This window comes from Ptychodera flava, chromosome 18, assembly GCF_041260155.1.
Source record: "Ptychodera flava strain L36383 chromosome 18, AS_Pfla_20210202, whole genome shotgun sequence".
NCBI lineage: Eukaryota > Metazoa > Hemichordata > Enteropneusta > Ptychoderidae > Ptychodera > Ptychodera flava.
The window spans coordinates 17,363,666-17,383,956 of NC_091945.1; the positions used below are offsets into that span (position 1 = coordinate 17,363,666).

Below are 20,291 nucleotides of genomic sequence, written 5' to 3' on the forward strand. Positions count from 1 at the left end.
CAAAAGCGAGGGGATAAAAATGCAAGTGCGTCTTTTGTGTTTGACGGAAATGACAGAGATGAATCAAATTGCTAATACTTCAGAAATTAAGTCACAAGAAAAAAGCATCACTGTGAATTGAATGGTCATCCAAAATTACTGATTAACAAACCCATGTCTCTGACGAAGACAAAACAAATTGGCCAAATGCCCCCCAAATCAACAGCAATATCATGAATGAACTCTCCTGTGTGAAATACGCCTTTCCTGTGAAATACGCCTTTATCAAAGTTTAACCATGTAAAAGAAGCATCATTTGAAATGATTTTATGAGATAAAGTCTATCAACCTTACACGTAAATCAAAGATGTTTTACTGTTTGCAAAACTGGCCATGAAATGATAGACAAAATTACAATGATTTATTTCTGTATGACTAAGGGTGTATTGTCATGTTTTGTGATTTTGAAAAATTTTATTCCTGAAAACGTTTCCCCGTTGCAGACTATACCCACATTTGTTTTAAATTCTCGTATTAAAATGGTAACCTTTTTCCTCGTCCATTTTGATGAACGGCATGTTATTTAGTCAAATGTTGCTGGTCAACTTGACAGTGGTAACTCTGACGACAGCGCAATATCCATGACAACAGTGGTTTCTTCAGAGTGTGTAATTACACAAATCCTGATCAATTTAATCAAAGTTGCCACTAAAACAAACACAAACCCATGACATGTCACCCCTGACAGTATTGATAGCGGCATTCTAACACTGTGATTACAGACTTATAGTCTTAGTCTAATGATGTAACATATTAGTTGATTAAACCCTTTATCTGCAGCCACAGTAAAGTCATACCAGCTTTGTGTCAACAGAAGGATGTCATAAAAGCTGACAGACTACTGACTAAAGTTTGCCACCTGATTACAAAACTGTTATTTTAAATTTAAAAAATGAAGTGTGAATGATTTTTTTAGTTTTCTAATTTATTCAAAATTTACTGGATGGAAAAAAGAAACAAAATCAAGTGAATTTTAGTTGATGATTGATCAATGCTATAACCTTAGTTTTCTATTACCTAGAACAATGTTAATTTGCATAATTTATTAGCAGCATAGTCCCCCTCTATCATAATCAAAAATTGTCCCCCTTAGAGAAACCTAGAGAAAACACTGTGATAACTCATCTTGTTGTCATGACGATTTGTTACTCTACAATCTAACTACCAATTTACTTTGATAGTCGTGGTTTTAACACAGGGTCATAATTATGGCGGTAATAAATAATATCTGCATATTCAACATTTCAAACACCTGCAGAATTGATGCTTTGATTTGAGAATAGAATTTTCATCATCATTTGCGGTGTTTTTTTCTTGTGAATGGGATATGATCATCAAACAGATGATGTAGTCTGTACGGAAGACCACTTCTCATCCCAAATTATACCAATATGACCGGCGTTTGTTAAATGGCAGACAGGTCAAAGGTCATTGAAGAGTTTTACAGGGGTGGAAATTTGACACCTACTGCTGAGTTTTGGCAAGCTTGAGTCCTCGAGAATCAAAAGTAGGTTTCTCATTGTGTAGAAGTGGAAACATGTCCGACTGTGGTTTGGAATTTTTATGACTTTCAATGGCGCACGGCCTGTCTAAAATGAACAATGTGTGTCTAGCCATTACAGGTAATGAGACACGGGACTTGAGGTAACAGGAACTGTCGATCTGAAACGTGGAACAACTGTGAATTTTATTCCATTTCACATTGTTTCCCCTCCCAACAAAAGTTTTTTTTCTTTTGCAACAATAGGATTTGGTGATTTATAATGACCAGAAAAAGTAATCTTAAACGTTCTGCTTATACTGCCAGATAAGATTTGCACTGAGTACAAAAATTCGTTGGTTTTTTTTCTGTTCATTTTGTACACAGCATTTGCAGCCCTAGTTGCTGTAAGTTTTGATATTATCATTACTTGTATCTCACGGAACAAACTGTACAATCTTATCCAAAGTATGTTGAAATATAAAGCATTAGCCTTGCCAACATCATACACTGTATGAACATTTTTGTTGAGAAATTATTTCTACCTCAGTCCAAAATTCAGGTGGGAACACTAATATTGGACACTGCATGTATCAAAGAGCCAGTGTTGACAACTCCACTTGACGTACAGAACAAAAATTACGGACAAAACATCAAAAGGTAATGGAGCCTTACCTTGGCAAGGAAATGAATACTATTGAGACATGGGTATTTCTATCAAAGCATGAAAATGCTCGTCCAAACCAAGGCTAGCAATTTTTTTCATTTACATACATCTTCTATGAACATCTTGTGATTTCACTCAACAAGATGACGTGTTTTGTAAATAAATCTGTGCGTGTATGCATAACAAAAGAACATCAAGTTAACTCCTGTAAGGTTTTGAACAGTACCTAACAAGGTTGCCTCAAAATACTCTGAAATTTGAGCAAATTGGGTCATTTCTTTGTTTGTGTGGTGTGTAACTGACATGGCATATTTGAGCATTTTTGACCAATCACCAATTTTTAAAGGTAATTTCAAGCCCAGAATGGGCGTTGTATGTCGAGCATTGGGCCAAATCCTGAGTATCTTCCAGAAAATGTGCTGCTTTTGTTTGCAGATCTGCTACATAGTTTTCAACTGCACTCCTTAAAATGCATGGTTCTGAATAGTGTCTGCTTCAACACGACATTCAAGAAATACTTCACAAAGAGCGGAGGGAAAGGTAGAGTGTCCCGTCAAGAGTCAATGAAGTGATCCCCAAAGTGGCCAGTATGAACAATGGCTCAGCTCCGTCTATTATGACTAGTAATGGCACTTAATAAGGCTTTGGGAGTGTGTTCTGGGGAAACGAGTAGTGTGTGGTCATGTTTGAAACAGGTAAAGATAATATCTGCCCGCAATAAAAAAAAGGCATTTTTTTTTTCGCAAACACTGGCAAAGCAAAAAATACTGATTTGAATGTAGAAAACCCTGTGGCACAATTATTCTTGTAGATTTGTGAGTCTTGCTGCGAAGTTCCACGCTGAAGAGACTGTGTGTTGTTTAAAGTGATTCAAGAAGCCGCATCGTGTCATCCGAAAATTTATTCATTTGTATCGAACGTGTTTAGGCGTTTGCGTCGAATGACCGCAAAGTGCTTACAACCATGACCAGGTCCTTTGTACCAAGTGTATTTGTGAACAAACTACCCTTAGTGCTCTCAAATTCACTTTCAGTAGTCTGGGACAAGTATAAAGTATGTCAACACTGGATTTGTGGAGTTTCAAATTCTTCCCGACATGACAAAGCAACTGATCACAGTATTATGTGAAGATGGTTATTTTATAGAAATGTAAGGCAAATCTCGGAGGCCCAAAACAAAATAATCCCTACTACTTCTTAATGTATGCGTGTTTATTTTCTGCCGCATTTTTGACGAAGATTCTGTGCTCAGGTGGTGAAAAAAGAAAGATTACTTTGAAATGTCTATGGTTATTGTGTAAAATGAGACTTCACCTGCCTGGCTTTTTAAAGATTTGCCATGTTTGTTTTTGACTTACAGTGTGCGACATGAAATTTGAATTTAAAACAGACATCTTTGTGTAACTCTGGCTCTCTCGGCAAGGGAAATGATTTACATGAGTGAGGAAGTCTTTTTTTTTCCAGACGGTTGGCTTTATGCACCGGGCAAATAGTCTGTTAGTCCGTGGCTCACAATTGCGCCATTGTTAATATGGTAGTGATTAAAGGAGTTGGTCGAAGTGACCTCTGTGGAATCCTTGGGGGAGAAATGTTGCCATTCCCACAGTCAGAATTCATTCCTCTGACATTCCATGCCAGCTACACCAAACTATGTATCCACACTAACATTACGTCCTCAAAAACCAAGTGTAAGTGAGTTTACAGCACAGAAAGCCAGGAAAAAAGTCTGAGTTCACTACAGACCTCCACTGAGTTCAATGTCATTGACGTACTTAGCATACATTAGAGTGATGGACATAGCTGTGACATAATCAACTCCATCTATAGAGCTGATTGTGCTTCTCAGAGATGTGCATAAAGGAATCCGATACTTGCATCAGCAACATACAAACGAAGTCAGACAGGAGTTGATTCTGGCCTATTTTGCATGTCTCCCTGTCTGGTTCTGAAGTGAATTTCAAACACCGCCTTTTTCCTTCCTCTGTTTTTCAACCAGCTCTGCCTTTCCGCACAAGTCTCGTGAACTCTTTTGAAGTAGGTTATTACCCCACCTGTATCCTTGGTTACACATCCCACCGTATACTCAGACAACACAAGATCATTATTCAGCCTGAATCCTCTGTTAATTGTCCCCCCTCCCCCCCTTCTCATTCCCTGTGAAAACAATAACTTATTTAAAGTGGCTGTACTCAAGCAAACAGAAAATAGTAGCTGGTTGGCCAAAGGTGAACTGCTGGCTGTCCACTTTTCACGATGCCATATTTGGACGTGGGATGGCTCTTAAGACTTGCCCACTTTGCCTGATTTGTCTGAAGTATACTTAAGAAACTGTCAGTTATCTCTGCTGGCGACTGGCCAATCATCTCCAGCTTCAAGCTCCTTTTTAATCCTGCTAGTCTGTAATTGCCCAGTCTTGCCATTCTGGATTTTTCGCTGGGCTGTTAGCTGGCTGTCAGACTGCAGATACCTCGCCTGTGCAAAGAATTTACAGGTCGTCATTTGTGCGACCATGTATAGCTTTGTGGATATAACCCATCGGAATAGATGGATGCTCCTAGCTTTCGTAGGCCTATGTTTTCTTGTAGCAGTATCAGAGGGACAAAGTGAGTAGAACTTTTTTTATTGACTGTTTATAATTACTTGTCTTCTTGTAACTTCTAATTTGAAACGTTGCATGGGATAAGAAAGATCTTCTAGCATGCATTGATTGCCTGACTATCATTTCACAATGATGCCAAACTTTTTGGAAACAATACGTTCTGAACAGAGATACAGAATATTTTGAGTAAAATGAAAACCCCAGTTCAAGCAGCAGCAATAGCATGGTTCTGAGATGTTGAAGACTAGAAGTGCGTAATGAGGCAGATCACATTCACCCTCCATCATTTGCTACAGTTGTGTTTTCAAAGGAGTACCAGTTAGGTGCCATCTCTGTCTCTCCTACTCTTTTTGTCTCAGGTTAATGTTGATGAAAGCAAAGGTCACACTTGTGAGACTGTGTCAGACTTGCATTCAAGCCTATCCATTTTGTAGGCAGTCTTCTTGTCCAATATATTTTATGAAAGCGTTCGACGTGAAGGAACTGATTCCTCAAATAGCACTGCAGCATATAAAACCCGTGCAAAGGTCTGTTTGTTAAGATCAAGCCACGAAGGAGTTCACTGATGGTTGAATTACGTAAGACCCACCACTTTGAGATAGCCAACTTAATGAGATGTGGGGCCATTGTTGATTGCTCATACACATTCATGTGGCCGTGGAGCAGTTCAAAGTTTTCAGAAGTTGTGTGTTGCTGCCTATAGAGTATCGTATTTGAATTCCACATCAGCCGCATTCTTTGCTTCAGGCTGCGGGGAGTGAACTTTGCATCAAATTACCATTCTCTCCGCACTATCTGGCCCAGTAATGTCTGCTTAACATCAAAGAGAGGGAACTTTGCTCACTGCCTTTATTTACATGACCGATAAGCTTAGGACCTTCTAGTGACTTTGAAAAAAAACAACGCTCTTAGTTTAGAACACTCTTCAACTTCTCAGCAAAAAAGTTCAGAGCCAGGCAAGTGCTGTAAACTTAATTGGTGAAACAGCTTGGCCACATTCGGTAGCCTGATGAACTTTACAGTTTTTTTCATCTGTGCGTATGTTTTCCTCATAATATCATGGTGCCTACATTTGATGGAGGAGACTCTATTCCAAGCTCGGCAATCAGTCATCTGCACTTGCCATTATCAATCCAAATTAACTCTCCAGGCATGTTTTATGGCCACTTGTGGCATGTCGCTATTTCTCATCACGCAGTGAATGATCACCCCAACTCCCGAAAATTATCCTAAAGTGACATGAATCATCAAGGAGTGGAATATTTGTTGACCAATCAAATAAGTGATCTTGCTTTCTTATGCATAGGTGCTGAATATTACATGAGATATTAATAAAATTTGCATAATGTGTACCCCTTGATCGTGGTGAATAAGTCACCTCTATTTGGATAAGAGTTGTAAAAGTTAGGTATTCTCGTTTGTTTTGGAACATCTTGGAATTTCAATAGCATTTTGAAAGTGGAAATATGGAAAGTTTACACTTTGAAGCAACTCCTTAATTGACTCGCAAGTTCATTACGTCAGCAGTTTTGAATCACAGATACCTAAACTGATGGCAAACAAATATTTAAGTGGAAATTACTGGACATTTCTACAAAGATTACAGCACATATTTGTTTGGTGATAACTCTGAAAGTTTTCCATTCCAAGCAATCAACTTTCCCTGCAAGGATCTAGGAATTATCAACTTATAATCCTATGCTATATATTTTGCCAGTGTGCCGCTTCTATGCATGTTAATATATGAACAATGGTTTTCACAGGTGGGGGTTACATATTTTTTTTTACTTTTTGGAAGTACCTGGCCATGTTATCAGCTGATTCTTGATTAGGTTAGCTATTGTTACAGCACAGATGTTGACCTTTGTCTCATCTACATAACTGTTACGTCACCCAGTATGGCTTGCTATTCATGAGTTAATGTGGTTGCATGACAGTGTTCCGAAATTCAGGGGATTATATTGGAGCTTTTCAATCATTGATCTTAGTGGGGTGACCTTCTGCTGTGCAAATGGAATTGTAATGGAAAAATATTCAATGCTAAGAGCTCTGCTGATAATGACAGTACATAATAGGTTCATTTCAACTTTCAGATAGAATTGAGAAAATTTTGCCACTTACTAAGAAGCATTCAAATCCACTATTCTTGGAACATTGTTTGGTCTGGATTTCTTGTTAAAGGCACAGAAATCCTGAAACCTAAGTTTGTGCAGTCGAAACCCATACTTTTAAGGCGTTCCCGGTACATAGCAACTCACACTGCCCACAATTGTGTAAACACAGAACAAATTTACCATCTTTGCAACAAGCACCGCATTGTGTGTTTTGTCTGAGGGCATCAAAACCATCACTTAAACGTTCATTTAAAACTCAAACTTAGAAGGCATCTCTTGATCGTAGCAACCACATTAATTTTAATTTTAACGACGTGAACCAATCTGCTGTCACACATCTGGCCCAATATGTTTTCCATTCATGAAGCTATCCATTGAAAAAAAAAAGGTTATGGTGTCTAGTTATCGACGACAGACAGAAAATTCTACAGTAGCCAATGTACTGTAGCTTAACATTGCAAATGCCATCCAAACCAGTCTGAAGTACTTCCGGCATTTCCATATTCACAACTTTATTGTCATGAGGATATGTCAGCAGGTTCCTAAAAAGTGGACGTCAAAACTGAATGAAGCTGTAGTCTGCACCATCCTTGTGAGGTGATAGGAAACGCTCAATAGCTGAATGAGGACTGCCAATTAAGTGAGAAAACATGTTGAATTTTCAAGTTCAATGAAAGAGCGTTTTGAAGTGGCACTCAAAGCTCTGTGTCCATCGAGCCAACACCTTTGTATACAGCTGTTTCAAGACAGGAATTCGGTACAATAGGGGATCTTTGCTTTTCTCATTTAAGGTTAATATGTATGCTATGGATGTAAAAAAATATCTAAAGGAGATGTGACCAAACTTCAGTTTCCGTCAATACCCTTCACTGCCAAATTTTGTGTTCTCTAGCAAAATGGACCTCTGTATTTTGAAATGGGGGTGGGAGGGGAGTATCAGAGGGTTAAAGAAATTTTGGAGATTAGAACTTTGAAGTTACAATTTAAAGTTAGCCGGTGGCTTGTAAATTATGTTGTTTTGTACAATTGTGGTGTGTGCAACCCGTTGCTTTTTATTCTGCCTGTGGGTGGTCCAACGTTGGAATAACATATTTATGCGTGCCCATGCAACTTAACCACGTTTCTGTTTGTTTCTTTAGCTTGATCGGTAATCAATATTTTTCCAGGAGAAATTTTCGGAACTTGCCCTAAGAATCCTGGCACTTTTAGTCAATGTTGGAAACTGCAATGAAACCTAATTGACATGTCATTGAATGTACAATTGCTTGAAAAGTTTAAATTTTTTGGGGGGAGGGGGCTTCACTAGTGTTTCCAATTGAAAATTTCAAGTATCCTTTTGACTTTGTCTTCATTGAGGTCAAGCATATTTATCACAGGTTTATTTACCTTTTGTTTTCTATGCTTATCTGAGAAATTATCACCCTTGCTACTGCATCATGCCAGGTTTGGTTGCCATGGTGACATCACATATATGTTACTAAATTCCTTCACATCAACAGCACTTGAGGGGAGATCTGCATATTAAACCGAAGTCAATTACTATCTATAGTAGATTGTTTCAATTTATTGGTCAGTCTTTGTTATTATGAGTTCCTGTGATCCACTCTTGCAACTAGTTTGTAAACGATGATGGCTGATTGCATGCTCTTCGCTGCCAATGTTTGCGTGCCAATATTTGTAGTTGAGCAGGCAAGTTCTCAGACACGCATCCAGCCCTCATTTTAAAACTACTTAAAACTTCAGTGCCCTCGTGAAAGCAGGGATGGCGGTCCCTTGAAGGACAAGAAAGCTATGTACGTGCTTGATTAGAATAGACATCTGTTTGCAATTTCTTGAGTGATTCTCAAGTTGCTTTGTCATGTAGTAAATGCCAGTGCATAAGAGACATCGTGTGAATTCATGGACATGCAATACATTTGTACAAAATGTTGCAGTTCAAAACATTTTCCTGTCTGTCATTCGTGTTATTAAGGGCATTCAAAGTTTTTTTTGTCAAATCCACAGTTACTGATGTCTACCAGAGAAGGATGTATCGCCCTGCTTGAATAAGAGACAATGGAACATTTTATGCTACTATTACATACTAGCAATTTGAAATAATCTTGGAATGCCTCCCATCCTGTATTGGGATACTCCTGAAGTGGAAATGTTGACAATCACGGAGATTTCACATCAAAAGTTGAACACCCTGCGTAATGTATAAACAAACAGCTGGCATGTTTAATGGAGGGATTAGAGACTGTTGATGGGTGGTGCAGCCTACTTTAATTACTCTGGCATAACGCCCCTGGACGTGACACCACCCCTTTCCTTTAATCTAAATACATGAGGAATTTCGGTGCCTATTCAGCATTATTATGTAATTTATGCACAGCTGATAAGACTTGCCGTGTACCAAGACTTTGGATAGCATGTCTCAACATTTTATCCAAACACCAGATAACTTGACCAGCTATTCGTTTATTTTTGCCGGCTTATTTTTCGGTTGATTTTCGCTAGTAGAACTGGTTTCTGGCCTGATCTGGTATAATACAGCAGTTCGGTGAAGGCTGTGAATCAATTGGGTAACTCGTTAGTTTGCTTTCCAAGTCATTGAACCCTTGTGCCAAGGAATGCACACAAACAGTGGTATATCTAGATTGCAGTGATTGCATGTTATGAGAATTTCTGCTTAGGCTGTTGGCATTGTGACGAGCAAAAATAAAAGCTTGTGCCGGAGCATATCTCTAAACCAGTAACATTTTACAAAAGAAAACCCCAGAAAAATCTATTCTATGAGTTCATCTTTATTCATTTTCTGTCACAGGTGAAAGTTCAATCATTAACACACTCAATGATGATAAACATAAATTTAACCTATAAATATTTAAAACGTCATTTCAAAGCTGCCACTTCTCCAGTTCAGTGACAAGGGAAATATTTTTATTAATTGTGTGCCTTTTGATATTGAATAGAAGCCAGTGATGATAGACAAACATGTGAAAAAGAAATTTTTAAGTTTTTGCCTGGATAACAGAGATCCAAAATCAAAAAGATTCTGCATAGTTGGTGACTTCAGCTGAAGGGAAGCTGTGATGGAACCCAGCTGGAGAGTGTTATCATCAAACTTTGAAATGGTTTAAAGAAAAAAACCGCGGACACAAACAAACAGTGGCCTTGTTTTAGGACATCCCATGGTTTGGGGGATGTATCAGTCTTAATGGAACATTGTCAACAATCCTTGAAGAATGTAATATTTATCATTTGGGTTCATTGCTACTGCCACTGGCATTCCTGACACACGTACGTGGCTTTAACCACAACCGGTGAGAGATTTTGTGTGTTCGTCGTAAATTTCTCACTTTCTGTCAACCCTCTTAGCAGACTATTTTAAACTCAGACGTTCTTCAGCAACAAAAAGTATACTGTTGATCACCAGCCTTTTTTGTGTGCCTTCAGGGTGCTAATTCATCTTCTGAGCCGTCTAAAGCCTAATTTTGTTTTTTTGTGACACAAGTTCATAAATTTTAATGTGGGAATGGAAGACTATCCAGCTGTCGGAAGGCTGAAATTAAGGAGCAGGGCTGTCTTGCATAGTGATGTACTTCGTTTAGTCTGGCCTCTTTACACTGTGGCCTGACCCCGACATTCCAAACTAGTACAGCATGATGCAAAATAAAGCAAAACGGAAGCACAGACACGACTGGGTGGGGGGGGGGGGGGATGAGTATGCCCCATCATGCTCAATGACTCTTAGCTGCTGTGCACGGGTGTTATAATTCAGGTATTATAATTCAGGTTGTGAGCCAAGTCAGAAGGGTGTTTCACTTTCTTTTGATTTGGAGAGGCATTCTCAACAAGTCTAGGGCTGGATCACCTCTTCCTGTGCTGTCTGGTTGGTGGCTTTTTTTGCATTCTTTAAAAAAAAAAGGATAAAGCAGGAAACTAGAGCTTTGTTCCAAATATTCACAGACCCGTGAGCCATGAAGCAATCCATCAGAAAAGTTCAACTTCTGTTCACTGTTGACCAAATGAATAGAAGGCGCTGTTTGTTCAATTTCTGTAAAAGATTCTTTGCCTGACTGGAGTTTCTGAATGGGTGTCTTTGCCTAACTAGGAATTCTATCAGCTGTCCGAAGTGTGTTAAAACAATTGGAACAGCCCACTTTTGGTGGGTCATGAAAAAAAAAGTTGAGATGGCCCCATGTGTACTTTGGCTTCCAAAGTGTTAATCAAGCAATGACCCGTAAACATTCTTTTTAAAATGCAATGCGTTAGTTCAAAACAACAACACCGTCCGACATAGAGGTCCTCGCACTTGTGAAAATAAGCCCTTCAAGGAGGTTCGCTGTATGTGCAGAAATGTGTTCCAGAGTGGGTTTTATGGGTGCTGTTTCATTGTCTGCTTCCTTTCGACAAGGAGCAATCATTTAATGGAAAGTTCAAATGGTCCGGATCAGCCCCTTATCATCTCTCACGTCTGTATTTGACTCTGAAAAGCCCTCCATTGTTGTGGATCCACGGTGCATTTAGTGGTGCACTTGAGGAGAAGTGAACCAACAAACCAATTTCCCTAAAAACAAACATTACCCATAATCCTTTTCAGGTTCTGAAACTTTTGGTTGGATCAAACCTTTTGTGAAGCATTTCCCCTTTTTATTTGTGCCCTGTGAACCCTCCAGTCTTTGCTATTGAATTGGTCAAAGAAAGGAAAAAGTTTTGTGAAAGCTGGGAGTCTGTCACTGTTCTGTATCGCTTAAAAAGGCATTTCAATCAAAAAATTTGGACTGAAAGTGCTGCGCATAGTCTGCTATTACACAAAAGAATATTCCTTGCCAAAGCTGAGGTTATTCATGCAGTTGTTACATAAAGAGGCCAGGGATTGCATGGTGCCAGGCTCTTTAGATGGAAATCTTCGAGATAACATCTGACTTCAAGACAGCCATGTGTCCGTCATGAGATCTTCAAGTGGCAGGGGTCAAAGTTCAAGTAATCCCTGTGGAGGGAGACACAATGTTTGCAGTCTGGATGACCTATTAAACTGGAGATTTAAATTTGCCCTGTGATTGAAAAAAATGGTGATGACAGTGACATCTAGGGTCTATTTCCGGGCTGTTTTTCCATGGTTTGTTATTTGTTTATAATTACAAGGCAACTTTTGTGATATTTTATGAACAAGCCAGAAATGTGAACCAATACTTCAAATTTATGAGTTGCATCAAAAAGTTGTGAAAGAGGACAGTGGCAACACAAGGCCCATTTTGGAAATTTTACTCATTCAAGCTTTGTCTGCTTCAAGATGTGAGGCATTATCCGTCATTTGTAAAGTCAGTGTCAAGTTTTAATTCCTCGATCACTGTGATACATGTAGTATTCATTTTGTAATATCCTACGAATCTTTGTAGCATCCATGCAGTGTAAAAATTGTTGACAGCTTAATTTTAGTCAGTGGACAAGAATTTATTTGTCACCAATACAATTTTGCATATTGTATGCAATGTGTAGCATTTGCTTGAAGTAGAAAAGTCGTTTACTGGAGCAAAACATTTACCAAAAGTTAGAGTTGTTGGTCTATTTTATTGTGAAATAGTGATCACATACTTAACAGGAACAAAATGTGTTCTCTTCCATAGACCTTCAAGGGTCTATGCCTCTTCCAAAGTCAAGCTAAACCCTGTATATGAATACATGGTGATTGTCTCAACCATGGCCTGGAACCACTCCCTGCATCTGTCCTTTCGTAAGGTCACAACTGTGAATGTGTCCTGTTGTTAGGCAAGGGCGCTGCAGGCAGTCATGCTGTTTTTGCCATAGTTTAGCAAGGTCTAGAAATCGTACTGTTTTACACCCACCGATCAAGCATGGGGAGATCTTCTTGCATACAAAGTTTTTTTGAGGCATGGTCGATTTTTTTGTTTATTTTTCATGAAAAGTTCACAAGGTGATCTAGGTTTCCAATTTTGATGATTTCCAGAGCATGGTTCCTCTCTCTAAAACTTTTTTTTCTGTCAGTTTGTAAATCATTCATTTTTGACAGGGTTCCATAAGAGCAATGTCTAATATCTGTATATTTTGCAGGCTTGTGAGGTTGGATGTACCTGGGTTCAGTGTTTTGGATACAAATTTATGCGATAATTTTCTGATCTGTTTTGAAGCATGATTCACCGTCAACCCTGTAGAGTGAACTAACTTTTCAGGGTTTTTTTGTGAGCATTGAAAATAATACTTTCTGGCAGAAGTGAAATCAACGTATAGTGGCCATTTTACATTTTGAAATATCGTAAACTTTTCATAATGAACTCTGATCTTATTCAAGATCATGAAAGAAAATTGATTGAGAACGCTTTTTTACCCATTTACCACCATGGTTTGATCCAAACCCAATGTTCTCAATAGAGATTGTGGAACTGTCTACAGGGAATCAGGGTAAACAGGCGAAAATTTGTTTGAAGGTGCATATGACATTAATTTGTGCAGAAAGAGCTGAGTTTCCCTCTGACTATGTATCTCAATGTTTGATGGTGTGCACATGTAACAGAAGCCTGATAGCATCGGCAGTGTAGCAAACGACGATGTTACTGATGCTCAAAGCCAACTTTGAAGCTCTGGTTGTATTTAACCTACGTGTAAGTGGGCATGTTGAAAATACTGTATATACACCCTACTATGATATAAATGATAGTTTGTGTATTCTATGAAAAGTCGGTAACTTATATATCATCAGCGATCCATCCATATATCCGATGTGTTCAAAGTAATCAAAACAACTCTGTAGCCTGTCACGGACTTTCAAAGCTGCACGTCCAATACACAAGTTGTTAGTTCTTTCCATTTAAACATTGATCAACAGTCCTTTGAGCACCAAAGTCAACATTTGTCGCCATTATAAAATGTACCCCAGTCAAATTTTTTCAGATTTTTGCCAAAATTTTGACGAAAACCTGTAGCCAATGAAATGTGAAGTCCGTTTGGTCCAAAATAATGAAAAAAAGTACAGAAAAATTCAAAAAAATTGTTAAAATGTTGCACTAAAATTTTGATGGGAAAAATTACAGCACTCCCTGGGTTAATGGCAAAAATACTTGCACTGCCTGACCCTTGAGTTCAGTGATGGATTGATGGTGTGTGACAAGTGTCACAGCGAACTTCTCAAAGCTCTGTAAAGACTTCATTGGCAGTATTGATTTCATCAGTGGTAGCATGGTCTTTTGTGAGACTTTCTCACACCCCTTACTGGTTGCACACTTCTGTGGATGTTGTAGCCTAGTTCAGTGAGCTGTTTCAGCCAGCGCCGGCTCGCTGAGCCAGTCCACACTAGTGTGTATGGCAGCGAGGGGGCTGTGGGAGAGTCTAATGTCTTTTTCATCAAGCAAATACAGTCTGTTCTCTACAGAAAGCTAATCCCTGGCCATTTGGGAACACAGCAATCAGTGGTGTTCACAAAACGATGAAACAGTTTCATCTTCCACGTATCAATCATGACTGGCAATCTGATTTTGACACGTTGTCTCAAGCAACTGTCTCAAGCAACCATCATACGGCATATTCATTTCTATATCATCTTTTGGAGTGTGATATGAGTGGAATTTATTTGTTTGCCTCTTTTCAGAGTTCATTTGCAAGTCTAATATGATGTTATATTGGCAGTATTGTGAAAGCCTTTCAACTTAAAGACAAATGTTTCCAGACTTTTCATTCAAAAAGTGGCCATTTTGCTGTTTCTGCAATCTTGGTATGAATGAATCCTGTACACTAAGGCTAGCTGGCGTCAGTCTGGGGGCATGCAAAGAAATAAATAAGAAAATATGCAAATCCGATTGTTCCTGACTTTTTGTACTGCGGAGGGCAACTGTTTTCGAGATCATTTCTGGATGGTACCACTGTATAGAGTAAGGTTTTTGTTTGTAGTTGTTTTGCCTCAGTGGTTTTCCTGAATTTGACCTTTCATTGATGGTCTCAGGGCAGAATATGCCTTGGGGATCGGGCGGATATAGAACTAGTGGTATGCTGCTTGTGCAAACCAATATTTAAGCTTGCAGAGTCAAATTTTTCTTCAGCACTACAATTTAGCGCAATTTACTCTGTGACCAGTGATTTCCATTGGTGATTTTGAAACAGAATGGTTTGCAGTCACCTTGGTAAAAGTTTGGGCAAAGTTAACATCCTTCAGTTTTCCGGCACTTCTTTCAAGAAGGTCATTTGGTTGTTTTGACTGCACTACATAAAGTAGGCTCCATCTCAGAACCATGCTGCCCCGCTGTTTTGAATGAAATTCTCACACGCAATCTCAGCGTTTATTTACATCTCAGTTAATCATCCGCAACTCATGCCAGTTGTTGCATAAAGACAATTTGAAAACTTCAAATTAAAAATAGAGTAGATACCAGCAGAAACAGCTTCAAGCTATTTACGAAGGCAATTACTTATGTTAAGAAAATTTGTAGATCAGGAATAGGCGTAGATAAATGGTTTGATATGCAAAACAATTTTTTTTTTTGAGTACAGCTGGAATATGTCTCATGTTGCTCCTTCTAAGAACCATGATTTCAAACATACACAATCAGTGTTTAAATATCTCTAATGGAAATCAGCATGAGTTAAGTCGTTTATGGAAGAACGTAGATTGGGTCAAATGACACATCTGTGTTGGCAGTTCAAAACAGTGAGCCATATAGAGTACAGACATTGGTGAACCAGCTTTGGCAAATCTAACTTCCAAATCTGCTCATAAGGTTTCTGTCGTTTAAACACGAGAAAAAACAAATTCCGTGAAACTATTGATAACATTTATCTAACTATTTGACAATTACCCATAAGGTTTTGTCGACTAACAAATCCTAAAAGTGGCTAGCTAATACATCACAAAATTTCCTCACCATAATCCTAAATCCTAAAGTAGTAGTAAAAAAAAGACTGGTCTGTTGTTGGACACTTTTGAAGTCCATACTAATATATGAAGTAGTAGAACAGAGTACTGTTTTGTTTTGTTTTGTTTGTTTGTACAAAATGTAAGTTTGGCATTCATTAAAAAAAAATTTTGAACTGAACTATATAGGTGGGTTTAAAAGGTTGTATATATTTTTTGTAAGCCTCTATTTTGTGCATGTTTTATAAGCAGCATAATTTGCATGACATAAAGCGATGTTAATATTTTGTCTCAGCATAATATAAGTATCTTTCTCTCATTTCTGTGATTTTGCTATGGGCTAAAATTAGTGTATCCGACTTTTTGTTCGACTTCGGATCAATTTTTTTTTTTTCCTTATGGGAATTTGCTACAGCTAAATTACTATCCATGGCAAAATCACTTTGGTTTACCAATGTCTCAGTGTCAGCTTTTTTTGTTTCACAACGACAAAAAATTGCACGGTGAATGAAACAGTTTTCAGGTTCTGACCAAGATGATGAAAATCCTAGACTCTGAGACATATTTCAAAACTATTTGTTAACATTTGCAGATCTCATCTATACAGTGATCTTTCTTCCAATCTTTGAGAAAGCATGCACAGCTGCTCAGTAAATTTTTATTTCTTCAGCTTCATATATTTTGTTTGTTTTATTTATTATTATCATATTGTTTTTCTGCTTAATATTGGCTTTTTTTTTTAATATTACCAATGGATGCATGTCTAGTTACAGAAGCTGGTTTTGGCCAGTCCTGCTGACCATCCACTGCACATATACCACGCGCCAGCCATTACACTGGGTGTTTGCACAGGACTGCACCTGAGCTCCACAAGGCTTACGTTGGCTGAGAAACTTTTGTTCACAAATTTTTTCCCACACAGTCAAGCTTATTACTTTGAGTAACTGACTTTTTTGCTTGTCCCTTATATTTTTCATTAAAAAAAAAACCCCACATTTTGTGCCGATTCTTGGCCCGAAAGAATCACATTTTCACATCTCCCAAGAATTTCCATGTGTCTGCATATCCCAATGCCATTTATTCACATAGCTTACTTCATTTGCTACCGCTGCATAGATTATTCCATTTAGCTGCTGCAAAGCTGCCAAGCTTATTCACAGCTTAGCTCTCAGGAGCCATCTATAGTTGGGGCTGCTACAAGCGCCTTAAAACACTTTTGTCATCGCTTTGCGTATTTTATTTTATTTTTGTGTTATTTAGTGCAAGCACCCAGTGTGTATTGATTTCTTCTTTTTTATTAATTTTCTTTTTTGTTTTTATGTATGTTAAACTTCAAAAGTAGTATTGATGTGTTGTGTGTCTATGTTTGTCCCAACCCCGTTGTCTGTCATGTGTTATGATTTTTCCCAACAGGTTAAAGTCTTTATCAAAATTACACTTTCTCTCTTTTCCCTCGTGTACCATCACCTGATTTTATGAACACATTTTCTTCTTACGCATCGCCACACTGTCATTGCCATTGTCATGTTACAAACACTTGTGAAGTTCAATTTCAAAACACTCAAATAATTATCCACTGCCAAATTTACAGTGTGGATGTGATGGTTTTTGGGTCCATCCTGTAAGCTTGTAAGTGTCGATGAAAAAAAAAAGGTCTTGTCTCGGCGTGGCTGTGCTCCTGTTATTCATGGACATAGCAAGTTCATCTCACCAACGCAACTCACGAGCCTGTTATGTCCATCACAAATACCACTAAACGGATAGTCACACACCGCTCACCACAAGTTTACAGAATTTGCTACGCTAACACGCCACACATGTCATTATGTATTTTTTTTCACATATTTACACTGACACAAAACAGAACGCAGTGTCTGGATAGCAGTGAGAGGTCAAAACAACTGCATTTTAACTTTTCAAGTATTGTTTCTCAGCCAACTAAAGTCCAAGGGCAGGTGAGACAATAATCAAGTGCATTCTCCACTAGATACCCCTGAGCTGTAGACTACCCCCTAGCTTTATCTTTCCTCTAGAGACTCCCCAGCTGTTTCTTTTTTCTCCGTTAATCCCATCAACCCTTCCTGCTAGCTTTCTACACATTGACAAGCTAGCATAACTGACCTCCTATACAACCTTAAAGCCTTCAGTAGTTAGTGTTTCTTACATACGGGCTACATTTTCAGTAACTTTCCTGTGATTACATTTCAGACTGTACTCTGTTCTTTACTTATGTACCAGTTATGTACTTTTCAAGACAAGATTGTTTCAAGGATCTGAAATAAACATGACACTTACAAGTTAGCTGTGTCGTAAGTTATTGTATAAGAAGTTGTGTTGTCACTCTTCAAATATGCCTTGAAAGTTTGAGAACCATGGTTTTTGATTACATATCTATATATATCTATATATATATATATCTATATATATCTATCTATCTATATATATATATATATATATATATATATATATATATATATGTATATATATGTATATTATACAGAATATTGTTTAATAATTTTAGTGAAAACATTACAGTTGATTCACCAATTATGCACCACAAGTATTGATTGATAATATCTTAAGCTCACTTCCATCGTTCACAACCTTTAGTCTACATGTTGAACCGTAATTTTCATTTTAAATTATTCCACCTGTTTTCAGGATGCTTATCATAAGTTTACAGAATCTCCTAGATAAGGTTAATTAGTCATCATGGTTGATTCGATTCAGTAATAATAGAGTGTCAAACAGACTATTTAATGTAGATTACAGACAATTAACATCACACATGACGTAACTACCATGGTCATTAAAAAGGTTCTTGCATATATATTGCAGTGAGCTTTTCTGTGTGGGTTCTTTCCTTCTTGACGTTACAAAGTTAGAATGTCTTTTCTCAGCTTTTTCTCATTTCACTATCAAAGTTGTTTGTTCAATATTTTGTTCAACCTGCCAAGGTTGCATGGGAAAAGTGTTCATATCATGTAGCTATTTCTTTTCCACCTACATTATCTGAATCATACAGACTAAACATCGGCATCAAACATACCAACTTCCACATTTTAATCTTCTGTCGGGACGCATTTTGTCGATGTTACCAAAAAGATTCATCGTGCAATGTATCTACTATGAATATCAGGATAAGAAATACTTTCTAAAATAGTCAACATTAGGGCTGACCAGTGAAACAGTACATAACTAATTCAGTACCCTTTGATGGTAGGATTCACATACATGTATCTGTCAAAATAATTCAAAGTCTGGTCCGACAATGAGACAAAGAAATAACCAAGTACACTCAACCATGCAAGATAGCTACATTAACCCTTTGAATGCTGTAATTTTTCCCACCAAAATTTTAGTGCAACATTTTACCAATTTTTATGAATTTTCCTTTCATTTTTTTATAATTTTGGACCAAATGGACATTATATTATATTAGCTACAGTTTTTTATCAAAATTTTTCCCAATAATCTGAAAAAAATTGATTGAGTTATATTTAATATAGGTAACAAAAGTTGACTTTGGCGCTCAAAGGGTTAAGCCACAAGATCATGGTTCGTTGGCTAGTCTTACTACTGTAGGTACCAGTAATGCAGGCCAGTAATTAGTATCTTGTCCTGTTGTATCAGGAGAATTCTACTGACCACTAACACGTTTTGCTGTTTTGTTAGTGGTGGCCACGTGTGCCTAAAGAGATATTAACCCGATACAAATGTCAGGTTTACCAATAGCAGTCAAATTCCAGCATGTATGCCAACCAATAGCAAGTCTTGCTGGTATCCTAATGCCAATTTACTTTTAGAAATATTGACCGACAGAAATGACAGTAGTCAGATTTTCAGCAGCAACACTGACAAACCTGAAACAGCATGACTTGCTTTGATCAGTAACTGCTGGGAATTCTCTTTGTCACACTGCTAGACTCCTGCATTGACACTGAGTGCAAAGAAATAAAAGACAGATAGGTTCACTTATACATAGCAGTAAGATTAACCCTTTGGTTGCTGTATTTTTTCCCACCAAAATTCCAGTGCAACATTTTACCAATTTCTATGAACTTTTCTGTAATTTTTCTGATAATTTTGGACCAAATGAATACAACATTTCACTGGCCACAGTTTTTGACAACATTTTGGCAAAAATCCAACAAAAATTGGCTTAGGTATATTTTATAAGGGTGACAAAAATTGACTTTGGCACTCAAAGGGTTAATACAAGTGTGTATACCAGAAGTACAAGCCAATACTGATAGCAGTGCAGACCCATAAATACAAGAACAGGTGTAAAACTAATAGATGTAAGACCAGGTGTACCTGTAGTAGTAAACGCAAATTTAGAAATAAGAACAGGTGAATACCCATAATAGTACAGACCAATAAAAATACAGGCAGGTGTAGGCATAGCAGTATAGACCAATAGAAATAAAAATAATGGCTCCACGGTGATACAGACCAATAGAAATACAGGCAGGTGTACACATAGTAGTACAGACCAATAGAACTTGCTGCAAATGTGCTGATGCCAGCACAGAGCAATACAAATCA

At 37.8% G+C, this 20,291-nt stretch overlaps 1 protein-coding gene across 3 annotated transcripts in view; it reads left to right on the forward strand.

Moving 5' to 3' along the window:
* Positions 1-4,504: 4,504 nt before the first annotated feature.
* The window catches only part of LOC139117038 (uncharacterized), a 31,140-nt gene continuing 15,353 nt past the window's right edge, over positions 4,505-20,291 (forward strand). The window contains exon 1 of one of the 3 annotated variants that reach the window (XM_070679850.1): positions 4,505-4,788. In XM_070679850.1, coding sequence (XP_070535951.1) covers positions 4,695-4,788 — 94 coding nt within the window. In that variant the 5' untranslated portion in view covers positions 4,505-4,694. The remainder of the gene's footprint in view (positions 4,789-20,291) is intronic. The other 2 variants (XM_070679849.1, XM_070679848.1) reach the window with 2 other exon arrangements.